Source organism: Coffea eugenioides, chromosome 8 (genome assembly GCF_003713205.1).
Source record: "Coffea eugenioides isolate CCC68of chromosome 8, Ceug_1.0, whole genome shotgun sequence".
NCBI lineage: Eukaryota > Viridiplantae > Streptophyta > Magnoliopsida > Gentianales > Rubiaceae > Coffea > Coffea eugenioides.
Genome location: NC_040042.1, coordinates 29,736,522 through 29,749,478, shown reverse-complemented (window position 1 = coordinate 29,749,478; position 12,957 = coordinate 29,736,522). Strand labels below are relative to the sequence as shown.

The window sequence follows — 12,957 nt, the reverse complement described above, 5'->3', positions numbered from 1 at the left end:
TGGATTGTAAGATCTCCTTCTTTTATTTTTAGGTTTGGTTGTTTAGTAACTTTGTAATGGATTGTCTATCTATAGTTTGGATTATGTTGATATAGGTATTAAAAAGCAACAGTCTTGAATTGGCCAACAAGATGCAAGAGCATATAAGAAATAGCAAAAGAGTTTTTTTATCTCCATGGCGACTCTTGTTGGTTTACAAGCTATCAATATTATTATAGATGGAACAAAGAACTCAAAGATAGTAGATTTTGGTATTTTAAGACTTTTGGCAGTGGATGAAAAAGCAAAATTGATAATCGTTGAGACATTGTAAATTCTTCACTACCAATCTTGTAGTATATTATAGGAAAAAAAAAACTAACCAAATTTTCAACCTCTTAAATGTGGTCATTTATTTACATTACATCTTATAACATTCTCTTTATTATTTCTTATGCATGATGCATCAGGTTAGAAATGATACCATCATTTAACCGTTCTTGAAATAAAAAAGAAATGTGATAGGCAAGAATTGAATTGCTTACTAGATAGTTATTTTTCATTCATGTGATTTTTGTGTTTTAGTTAATCTCCAAGGATTTCTTTTTTTAGAGTTTTGGATTAGAGAAAAGAGTCCCAATGGCCCTCCAACTCTTTCCCAGGTAAAGTTTTAGCCCTCCAACAATTAAAGATAAAGTTTTAGCCCTTGATCTAACAAAATAGTATATTAGTGGCCCTTCTGTCAAATCCAGCAGTTAACTATGATGGGAAGTATCATCTCGTGAGATGCGCGACCAAATATGAAGGGCACTATTGTCTCTTTGCCAAGACAGAGTAAAAACAGTTTTACCAACAATTTTCCCTCCAACAATTTCCACCCCTTTTGCTGTAAAACCCTAATGCGACTTAAATCAGAGTACTCCATCCGGACGTTGCAGCGAAAGTGGTAATTGCCGGCGTAGGAGGGGTTGTAAAGGCAGAAATGGAGTGGCGAATACGGTTGGACATGTTGGAGATAGAAGATGGGATAGAACCTGCAAAGCTGTTGTTCTTGAGAGAAAAGTAATGGAGTTTTTGCAAGGAACCGACCCAAGAGGGAATAGATCCACCTAGCTTGTTAGCGGTGAGATTAAGGACCCACAGCCTGCGCAAATGGGTCAATTCATGGGGAAGTTCTCCTTGGAAGTTATTCCAGCTCATATCCAGTGACACTAGAAAGGACAGATTCCCCAGCTGGGGAGGAATTGTGCCAGTAAGACCCAATTTGGAGATATTCAAGGCAATCACTCTGTAGTGATGAGAGCCGCAAGTGACTCCTCTCCAGTCACAAATTGAGGTTGCAAGGGACCAGTTTTTTGCCAGAATTTGATGCGGATCTGAAGTGATTTTATCTCTCAAATCAACAAGTGCTAATTGATCAGTGGTAACGTTTGTGGTGGTCATGGCTAAGCTAGCTAACACAAAACTCAGCAAGGAGAGTCCAACTCCAGTGGGGAAATAGCAGTAGTACGTCTTCTTCATGACTATATAACCTGCGATGACTTACAACGAAGTGCTGCTTCAGGTGCATATAGAATACTTACACATTGTCCTATGGGGGCCAAGGTCAAGTGCGATCGAAATTTGGTTTGGTACAATTATCCAGTTATGATAATTGTACATCTCCAACATGCCCAATATCCGCAGCAACCTTCTGCGCACATAGCAAACCTTCACCCAGGATTTTTTGAAGTCCACGAAGTAATCACCCTAGTCTCTTTCTCACATCTGCACACTGGTAAAGAGGAACTGTTCATTCTTCGCATTTTCAGCTCCAACTTTGACTGGATAGAGATTTTTGTTGCTCTAACTTAAGGTAAGAGAAGAAGCTACCTTTTTACTCTCTCTTTGCTTGGTCAACCATCATTTAGAGACTAGAATGCCCTTCATATTTGGTCACGCGTCTCACGAGATAAAACTTCCCGTCATAGTTAACTGCTGGATTTGATAGAAAGGCCACTAATATGTTATTTTGTTAGATCGAGGGCCAAACCTTTATCTTTAATTGTTAGAGGGCCAAAACTTTACCTGGGTAAGAGTTGGAGGGCCATTGGGACTCTTTTCCCTTTGGATTACTAGTTGCCATCATCTTAAATCATTTTAAAAATAGTTGATTGAACAAATTAAAATTTACTACATTTCCATTGGAGTTAATTGGTTCCATAACTTATCACATATATTTGGCTTTCTAGAATTAGATGGCTTTGAGTACATGTTGCATGGCCATTTATTATGTAAAGTTAGATGTGTTCAGTTTCATTGTTTATCACTTAAAACTTTTTAGTACTATATTTTGCATTTAGTACTAATGCTTTCTTTTATTTTAGACCACTCCCACAAAAGCCATAGTTTATTTTTATTTGAGTTTCTTTTTAGAATTATTCAATTCGCATAGTTGCATGGCAGTTGATGACATTTGTTAATAGGATTTGTTGGTTTTTACTGTTAGAACAAAAGCTCAAAAATATTAATAGGACTAGATATTTCACAGGTAGTATGTAAATGATATCAGCAGTAACATGCTCCATAACGCATGGGAGTGAATTTCATTTCTTTCTAACATATTTCTAAAAAACTTATTAACAAACATGGCCTTTAATTAACTTGATCAATTTTCTTGGTTTTTATTTAATCAATTATTAGGTACCAACTCTTGCACATCAATGACAGCTTAAAATATATGCAGTCCAATTCCACGCATGGTAAACAAAAACAAGAAATGAATAGTTACATGGTATGAGCTTCAAATAAATGTGAAGATATTCTGATATTGATACTAGGCACCTTTACGGATAACAAAATATACAAATATATGTTTTATCTGTTTTAAACGAAATTACATCAAAAAATTTACCACTTAACCTAGATAATGATGATTGGTTCCAATTGACTATTCTTGATTGTAATTGTTACTTTTTCATGATTATATCATTTATTACATGTCTCACTCAACTAAACATACTTCTCACTTATAAATAAACCCTAACTGTTATATTGGGTCTTACACGAAATTGCTCAAACTTGTTTCTTACAATATCTTCTTTATTACCAATCATCATTATCTGGTGTTTTGATTAGTTTGAGTGGTCGCTTGATTTTTTTCTACCTTTTTGAGGGTAAATTAGTCTGTCAGTTGTCTATTGTAAGACATTAGTTGCAGATAGTACTATTAAGCATTGCTTGAATAAGTGATGAATTTTCCTTCGCCCCCTTTTCTACCTCATAGGCTTAGATTTTTAAACAAAAGGATAGGAGACACAACTCCTGAGTATGCTATCAATGCTGTCTATTGAATTGTATTGAATGATATAATCACTCTATTTCCCCACGTTTGAGCAATTTTTTGAGGATGTTTGACCAACCAACCTTTCTTCTTCTTTAGTTATGATGTGGAACTGCTTGGTTGTCTGGGTTTAGGCTACATGAATTAAAATTGAAGTTCCTATTGATAATTAGCATCTAATATAGGGTTTTGTTCTCTAGTGGTAGTGGTGGTGTTGGTTCTGAAGAAGAGAGAGGTTGGAAAAGTGTAATAATATCCATGAACTTGTGGCTTGATACAGCTAGAGTGAAAGAATACGAGGTAGGAGTAGTGAAAGAGAAGAGTTCGATATAGAAAGCCCATCTCATATGGCTTAGCATGTTATTGCTGACAGCATAAAACACAAATGCAAAGAATATCACACAAATGCAAAGATTAGCACACTTTTTTCAGATTCACCCTCCAATTTGACCATATTTACAATATAATTGGCCCACTCTAAATACAAATTGTCATCCAAATTGCGCAAAATTACGCAATAACTAGCCCAAATTGCACTATAGCAATCAAGCCAATACACTTTTATTCTTATTATGATTTGCTAATAAAGGACATGGTTAAAAGAAGTAAACCCTTTCCAAATTAGTTTCAACAAGTTGGAAGATACCCCTTCCAATGATTTTAATAAGCACTTAGCACCAATCTTTATAAACCTGGATGAGCTTCCAGTTCATGGTTCAAATCGATTCAATTTAGATCAAATATTTTTTGTGCTTTTATTTGTGTAAATAGGATAAGTTTAAAATTTACAAAATAAAAAAAAAGAAAATTTAGTATGAACCGGTTCAAAAATCTAATCTTTTATCAATCTTGACTAGTTAGACTGAATTTAACTGATTCAATTGATTTTTAGGCCTAGTCCGATTTTCAAAATACTATTTTGTACCCTCTAACAAATTTCATTTAAAAAGTTAATGCATAAATGACACTTTGTGCTTATTAAAAATTATACTTGCAACGATCTATTTAGTCGTCACTTTTATTATTATATGATTAATTTTTATTTATTAGCAATAATTTCCAATTTTTTTTTACATGTATTCACTATTTTTATGTTTGCATAAGTACACTTCGTATTAGGTAACATAGAGCTTATTATATGATCATCACTATTAAAAGGGGAAATGAATAAACAAATAAATGATGAAACTCCAATAATATAAAAATATTAATTAATGCATATGAAAAGATTATTTTGATGTACAAACATCTATGGAAAAAGGAAAGGAAGTAACTAATTGTATAAGAGAGGAAAGCAAAAGCAAAACTTTGGAAATTGAGCAATGACAAAATATAAAAGACAAAGAATGTTCAAAATAGAAAAGGAAATAAATAAAATAGCAAGGCGTTAGTGTCAACCAAAAAATATAAATAAAAAGTTTGAAGGTTAAATTACAACTAAAGTAAAGTACAAAGGGATTTAGTGCATTTAACCTCTGCAATTTTTCCTACAACTCAATAGCAAAATTTGCAGGAAATATTTTATTTCTAATGAGGATAAATTGGTCATTTAACTGATAAGATTGATGAAGTTACTTTTTTCATTAATTTAGTCGAGTTCAAGCAATGTTTTAAAACCCAACTCGAACTGGCCGGTTGAACCATTGATCAACCTTCTTTTCAGTCTAGGTTTGTTTAAAAAACCAGTTTGTATCAATTTGCCTTTAAACCGGATGAACCGTTTGGTTCAACCATTAAACCGTTGACCCGGAACAGTTTTGTGAGAACCGGCCAGTTCAATATCCAACCTCAATTAAGCCAACCATTTTGAATTTGGTTAAATGCTCTCATTAATGACATTTCAAATTTAATATTTTACTAATTACCCATGCATAATTATCTCCAATTAATTAGACAATAACAATTATTGCCTTATTCTACTCATTTCTCTCTCTCCTCCATAATTACATATTAACTCTTGTTTAACATTTATAACATATAATTGACTATATTAGTTTTTTTAAATCTTGAATGTATTTCATTTATTTGTTAATGCCTTTTGAATGTCTCAATTTTCATCATATAAACTAGTGCTCATATAATTTAGGAAAATTAAAAATATATGAAATAATACTATTTAAAATTCTTTAACTTATAAAAGCTATATTTGAGTCTTAAACAAATTAATAATACTATTTAGTATAATAGAATGAGAATTGAAGTGATTATATTTAACAATATGACTTAAGTTTCTACAAATATTTGTTTGTTTTTTGTAAGTTTAATATTTATGATATTACGGGTTAATGACAACCATCCCAATGGTTGAACCAATGACCCTTGACCCATTCATTTTTTCAGGTCAATGAGCGGTCTGGGTTTCTGACCATTGGGTTCAAGGATGCAAGTTGCTTATCAGAATCATTAGATGAGGCTTCTTGCAACAAGGCTAAAAAGTTGAAGGAGTTTTATTACTTATGACATGGGAGTTTATGAATTCTATAGGGATAAATAATCCATAGCAACAAATAGTTTGATTGATCAAAAAATTTTGCATACTTAGTATTTCTTTCTTATTTGTTTTTTTTTATGTAATTCTATTTATGCGTTTTGTTGTAATGTTTGAAAATTAGATCTAGTTGCTCGGTGGCATATTTGATAATCAAGGCACTAAAAGAACAAAGGAATAGAGGGAATTAAGTCGATGCTATGTGATTTAGTTCAATTGTTGTACCTTTTAACGAATATTCAGTACAACACTATAAATACATACAATAATTGGTTTGTGAATTATGCAAAACATAAAAGCATCAATACGTAGTTTGGAATAGAAAAGAGGCCTATCCTATCCTCTAACACAAGACATAAAAGTCAAAACACCTTTAGTAATATTAAGTATTACCGGGATTAGGGGGAATTAGAGGACCAAATTACATACAATAATCGGATTGCATTACGCAAAACATAAAAGCACTGACACCTAGTTTGGAGAAGAGAAGAAGCCTATACTATTCTCTAGCACAAGACAGAAAAGTTAAAACATCTTTAATAGTATTATTGGCATTAGGGAGAATTAGAGGACCAAATTACATAGAATAATCGGATTGAATTACACAAAACATAAAAGCACCGGCACCTAGTCTGGAATAAAGAAGGGGCCTATCCTATCATTTAGCACAGGACAGAAAAGTCAAAACACCTTTAGTCGGGATTAGGGGATTTAGAGGACCGAATTGCATACAATAATCGATCTGAATTGTGCAAACCATAAAAGCATTGACACCTAGTCTAGAATTAGAGAAGAGCCTATCCTATCCTTTAACACAAGACAGAAAAGTCAAAACACGTTTAGTACTATTACCGGGATTAGGAGGAATCATAGGATCGAAGTTGGATTGGAAATGGTCTAGGAGGTTGACCTAGTTAACAAAATTGATAGAGTGCATTTTAGTGGGATATTTTGGGTAATATTGCACAATTGTTTGACTAGATATTGCACTAATTGGGTGGATTCTACTCAGATGTGGTGTTTGGTGTAAACTGCAGGAATTGATGTTGAAAAAGGGCTTCAAATCACATTTTAGAGGACTTCCTGATGACCAGCCCTCAGAGCCGGATTTCCGTGGTTCGTCGCACGTGGGGTACTTCAAGAAGGAAGTAAAGCAGCGGACTACACTTTGGGAAGCAGTGGGGCCCACTTAAAAGGCTGAAGAAATTAAATTGTAATAGATTTTCTTTTATTTAGGGAGTTTTGGTATTTGAACACCTATTTTTGGAGAGGAGAAAAAGGATAATTGGGGGGAACCGTTTTATTTTCCTCTCGGGTGGGGCCAGTTGATAAGAAGGAAATCACTTCCTTCATTTTCGGCGGCTACCAACGGAAAAGAGGAATTAGACTTCCAAGAAGTTTTGGGGGGCTTTTGACTTACGCTTTAGTAGTTTGATAACATTTAAGAGAAAGACAAGCGGGGGCCGCTATTGTGGACTTTTGGGAATTGCCTTTTCTATTTTGGTTTGACCAAAAATTGAAAGAGAGCAGACTCTCTGTACGTTTGGCTTTGGAAGTCAATTGAAAGCAATCAAAATCAATTGTTCCTTTTCTTTCCTCGATTGACCGAATTGAACAAGGGTCGATTTCTTTCGTTTGCTTTGATTAGGAATACACGGAATAAAACGACAAACCTTTTTGTTTTGCTTCTCCTTGATTGACCTGTTTTGGAAAAAAGGAATCGACGGCTCTTTTCAACTTTGTTCGCATGGCTTGTTCTCTAATTATGGAGAACTAAATCCCTAATTCTAGTCAAGGGGGCAACTGACGATTTGGTTCGGCAATTACTGTAAGATCTAAACCGTTTTTAATTATTTCTTTCATTTATTGGTATTTATATGTTTCCTGCTTTTAATTGTTATAACTCTTGTGTATGATTGATTAGTGCGCAATAATTAATTGTTCGTATAGGCTATTTTGCTAAATAGGGGTAATTAAATCCGTAATTATTTGATTATCTCTATCTCAGTAGCAACTAGCGTAATTGGATTTATGTCAGGAAAACATACGATCTAACTTAAACAAACCCCCGTAGCGTATTTGTTAGATAGGATTGGGTCTTTCTGATTATTAATGCAATCTAGAAATTAAATGCTACGGTCGTACCTAGGGTTGTTTTCGGGTTAGAGAAATAGTTAATGGTCGTACATTAACTATCGAGAAATTAAGAAAAGGTTGGTTGTTTATCGCGTGCATGACAACTATAACTAATCTATTAATAAATGTGAAATTATCTTTGAATCGATGATCAGTGCATGAATCATTTCTGAAGTGTACCATTAGCTAGAGTTCTCCCAATTATTTCTTTTAATTAATTATTTACTGTATTTGATTTATTTAGTTCATTAACATTTAATCCTAAACCCCTTATTTATCTTGACTTGAAAGGAAATAAATTTCTCCCCAATCCCTGAGGAGACGACCCTACTTGCCACTGTCTACTAGTTAGTGAATTTAGTCAGATAATTAATTCGGGTATATCGGATTAAGCAAACTCTTCGGGAACAGGGTGAATCAAGTAACCCATTGCACACCTAAAGTCCCTGCTCCAGTACCTAAAATTGATTATTGATTATTTTTTGTGGTAGTTAGGTTTTATTTATTATTATTGCGCAGGTTCGGCACCTATCAATTTTTGGCACCGTTACCAGGGACTGGAGTTTGAATTATTTGTTTCTTTTTTAATTCAGTTTCTTCTTGGTATTTTTGCTAGTTTATGCCCTATTTTTCTCGCACAGGTGAATTGATATATGACCCTGAGGTTGAGAAGGCAGCGTGTAGGTGAAAACAAGAGACCAAGAGATGAAAAGAAGGGCAAGTATCTACTGCAAACGAGTCAGTAGAAGACGAATTTAGCATGACCAACACCCAAACATTAAGGGAGCTGGCTGCCCCAGAGTTGATTCACCAGCCTTTATGCATTACATTCCAAACTCTGGCTGAGAATACCTCATTCGAGCTGAAATCGGAGTTGATTCAACTCTTACCCTCGTTCCACCGTTTGGTGAAGAACCCCACAAACACGTCAAGGAGTTCGAAATGGTTTGTTCTAGCATGAAACCTCTGGGGGTCATTGAAGAGCAAATTAGACTTAGAGCTTTCCCTTTCTCTCTCAAGGATGCAGCTAAAGATTGACTATACTATCTACCCGCAGGTAGTATTACCACATGGGCACAGTTGAAAAAGAAGTTCTTAGAAAAATTCTTCCCTACATCCCGGGCTGCGAGTTTGAGGATAGAGATATGCAATATTAAGCAGTACCCCAGGGAATCCTTGTATGACTATTGGGAAAGGTTCAATAAGTTGTGCATTAGATACCCGCAATATCAAATTAGTGAACAATTATTGATCCAATACTTCTATGAAGGGCTCCAGGCATCTGATAGGAGTATCATGGACGCTGCGAGTGGATGAGCTCTTGCAAATAAGATACCAAAGGAAGCATGGGACCTTATTGAATCAATGGCAGAAAAGTCGCAGCAATTTGGCTTCCGTGAGAGCAACCCCACCCGTAGGGTCAAAGAGATAGAGACGTCATCCATTCAACAGCAACTGTCGGAGTTGACGTTTTTTGTTTGGCAATTAGCCATGGGGAATACGCAGAGAGCAAAGGTCTGTGAAATCTGCATAAGCATGGACCACTGTACAGACACATGTCCTCTTTTGCAAAAGGATGGGGCTGAACAGGTGAACATGGCCGGAGGCATGCCTACGTTTCGCAGGCAGTATGACCCATATTCCAGCACGTACAATCCGGATTGGAGAGACCATCCCAATTTTAGTTATGGGAACAGGCCACAGAATTCATTTTCACACCGCCCACCAGGATTTTAGCAACCGTCGCAACCAAAGCCTCAACCCTCGTCCTCCAATTTAGGAAGCTCTTTGAAGGATATTATCAAGAGTCTGGCCACGACGACTATTCATCTCCAGCAAGAAACTAAATCCTTAATCACGAATACTGCTCAACTCCAACAAGAAACTAGATCCTTAACCACGAGCACTACTCAGTTCCAGTAGGACACCAGAGCAGGCATGAAAGATATGGAGACTCGAATGAGCCAAATGACAACGGCCATTAATCACATGGAGTCCCACATTTATGAAAAATTGCCATCGCAACCCGAGGCAAATCCCAAGAATGTAAGTGCCATGACACTGAGGAGTGGCAAGGAAGTGGAGGGACCTAAAGTGAAAAATCTGAAAAGCAAAAATGAGGAGGAGATAGAAAAGGAGATTGAAGAGGAAAGGTGCATTTGCGAAGACCCTAAGGTAACATTCACTCCTTCATCCCCTATTAAATCTACTTTACCTTCTTTTTCTTGTAGGTTGGAAAAGACAAAGAAGGCAGAGAAGAAAAAAGAGCTTTTGGATGTGTTTCGAAAAGTGGAGATCAATATCCCATTATTGGATGCAATCAAGCAGATACCGAAGTACGCCAAATTTTTTAAGGATCTGTGCACTCACAAAAGGAAGTTAAGAGGTGACAAAAAAGTGGCGGTGGAAGAAAATGTGTCGGCTGTACTCCAAAGAAAACTCCCTTCCAAGTGTGGAGACCCAGGTATGTTCGCCGTTCCATATAAAATAGGAGATACCCCAATTAGGAAAGCGATGTTGGATTTAGGGGAGTCGGTTAATGTCATGCCTAAAACTATTTATGCCTCTTTAAATCTTGGGCCATTAAAAGGCACAAGTATTATTATCCAACTAGCAGACCGTACCAACACTTATTCAGAGAGGTTAGTTGAAGATGTTTTGGTACAGGTCAATGAGTTAGTCTTTCCTGCAGATTTCTATGTCTTGGACATGGGGGATGAAAGGTCATTAAGTCCGTTCCCTATTTTGTTAGGTAGACCATTTTTAAGCACTGTTAGGACAAAAATAGATGTGAATGAGGGTACTTTGTCAATGAAATTTGAAGGAGAAATTGTGAATTTTAATATTTTTTATGCGATGAATTACCCGGATGAGGCTAACTCTGTTTTGCTTTGAGTGTTATTGAGCCTCTTGTACAGAAAACGTTTGAATTGGATGGGGAGGATGCACTGGTACTGATTTTGGCCAAACATCTTGAGTTGGGAGCAGCGCTTGATATAGAAATAAATGATGAGTTATACCGTGCGGTTGAAGCTCTGCATTTGCTTCCGCCAATTTTTTCGAGGTATGAGCTTACTTCTCTCTTTGTACCAGAAATTTAGACGAAATTGTTGTCTTCTGTTGTACAGGCACCCGAGTTGGAGTTTAAGTCTCTCCCAAAGCATTTAAAGTATGCATTTCTCAGAGACAAGGAGACACTATCGGTGATAATTTCTGCACACCTGTCACCAGGTCAAGAAAACAACCTGATTCGTTTTCTTAGAGATTATAAGGAGGCGATTGGGTGGAGCATAGCAGACATCAAAGAAATTAACCCATCCTTATGCATGCATCGGATACGACTTGAAGATGATGCAAAGCCGGTAAGACAGGCGCAGCGGAGATTGAATCCACTAATGATGGAGGTAGTTAAAAAGGAGATACTAAAACTCCTGGAAGTGGTAATCATGTTCGCCATTTCAGACAGTCCATGGGTAATTCCAGTTTAAGTAGTCCCGAAAAAGGCGGGAGTAACTATAGAAGAGAACCAGGAGGGCGAGATGGTCCCAGTGAGAAAACCCATAGGTTGGCGTCAGTGCATTGACTCCTGGTGACTGAATGTTGTGACAAAAAATGACCACTTCCCTCTCCCTTTTATTGATCAGATGATAGAGAGGTTGGCTGGTCGTGTCTATTACTGTTTTCTTGATGATTTTTCAGGGTATTTCCAGATCGCGATAGCACCGGAGGATCAAGAGAAAACTACATTCACCTGCCCGTTTGGTACGTTTGCCTACCGGAGGATGCCTTTCAACCTCTGCAATGCTCCAACAACCTTCCAAAGGTACATGGTAAGTATATTCTCCGAATATGTAGAAAAGATTGTTGAGGTGTTTATGGATGATTTTAGCGTATATGGGAATAGTTTTAAGGAATGCCTTAATAATTTAGTTTTAATTTTGAAAAGATGCATAGAAACAAACTTAGTCCTTAATTGGGAAAAATGTCATTTTATGGTGGAGTATGGTATTGTTTTAGGACATGTAGTGTCGGTTAGGAGAGTAGAGGTAGATAAAGCAAATGTCAACCTTATTTCTATTTTACCTTACCCCGTAAGTGTACGGAAAGTGCACTCCTTTTTGGGTCATGCAGGGTTCTATAGGAGATTCATCAAAGATTTTTCAAAAATTAGAGCACCCTTGTTCAAATTGCTGCAAAAGGACACGACATTTGATTTCACCAATGAGTGTAAGGCGGCATTTGACAAATTGAAGGAGTCATTAATATCACCGCCCATCATTCAAACCCCAAACTGGAGCCTCTCATTCGAAATTATGTGTGACGCAAGCGACTACGCAGTGGAAGCAGTGTTGGGGCAAAGAATTGGCAGGGTGGCACATGCAATCTACTATGCATCAAAGGTGTTGAACGGAACTCAGCTTAACTACTCTACAACAAAAAAAGAATTACTAACTGTTATTTTTGTATTAGAAAAATTTAGACCTTATTTATTAGGTGCAAAAGTAATAGTTTTCTCTGATCATGCAGCCTTGAGGTACTTGATGACTAAGAAGGATGCAAAACCAAGGCTCATCAGATGGATCCTGCTCCTGCAAGAGTTCAACTAGGAGATTAAAGATAAAAATGGGGTAGAGAACTTGGTTGTTGATCACTTGAACTGATTGTTTGCACATAAGGAGGAGTAGCCATTGAGAGAGACATTTCCAGAGGAGCAGCTACTTGCTGTTGATTCGTCTACACCTTGGTATGCTGACATCGTAAATTTCTTAGTAACTAACCAATTGCCTGCAGGGTGGCCAAAGGTTAGGAGAGACAAGTTGAAAAGTGATGCCAAATACTACATTTGGGATGACCCCTACCTTTGGAGATAATGTTCGGATCAAGTGCTAAGAAAGTGTGTAAGTGCAGGTGAATTCCACTCTATTTTAAATTTTTGTCATTCGTTTGCATGTGGAGGGCATTTTGGGCCTAAGCGAATGTACGCGATAAAATTTCAAATCTGTAGAAACAAGAAATATACACGACAAACATG

The 12,957-nt window shown here is 36.5% G+C and overlaps 1 protein-coding gene across 1 annotated transcript; it reads left to right on the top strand.

The window, feature by feature from the left end:
- The first annotated feature begins 9,863 nt into the window (after nt 1-9,863).
- Nucleotides 9,864-12,532, top strand: LOC113780503. Its single transcript, XM_027326301.1, has 8 exons — nt 9,864-10,078; nt 10,157-10,389; nt 10,516-10,757; nt 10,844-10,989; nt 11,110-11,287; nt 11,392-11,489; nt 11,625-11,755; nt 12,057-12,532. The coding sequence occupies exons 1-8, from the start codon at nt 9,864-9,866 to the stop codon at nt 12,530-12,532; spliced, it is 1,719 nt and encodes a 572-aa protein (XP_027182102.1).
- Nucleotides 12,533-12,957: the final 425 nt, after the last annotated feature.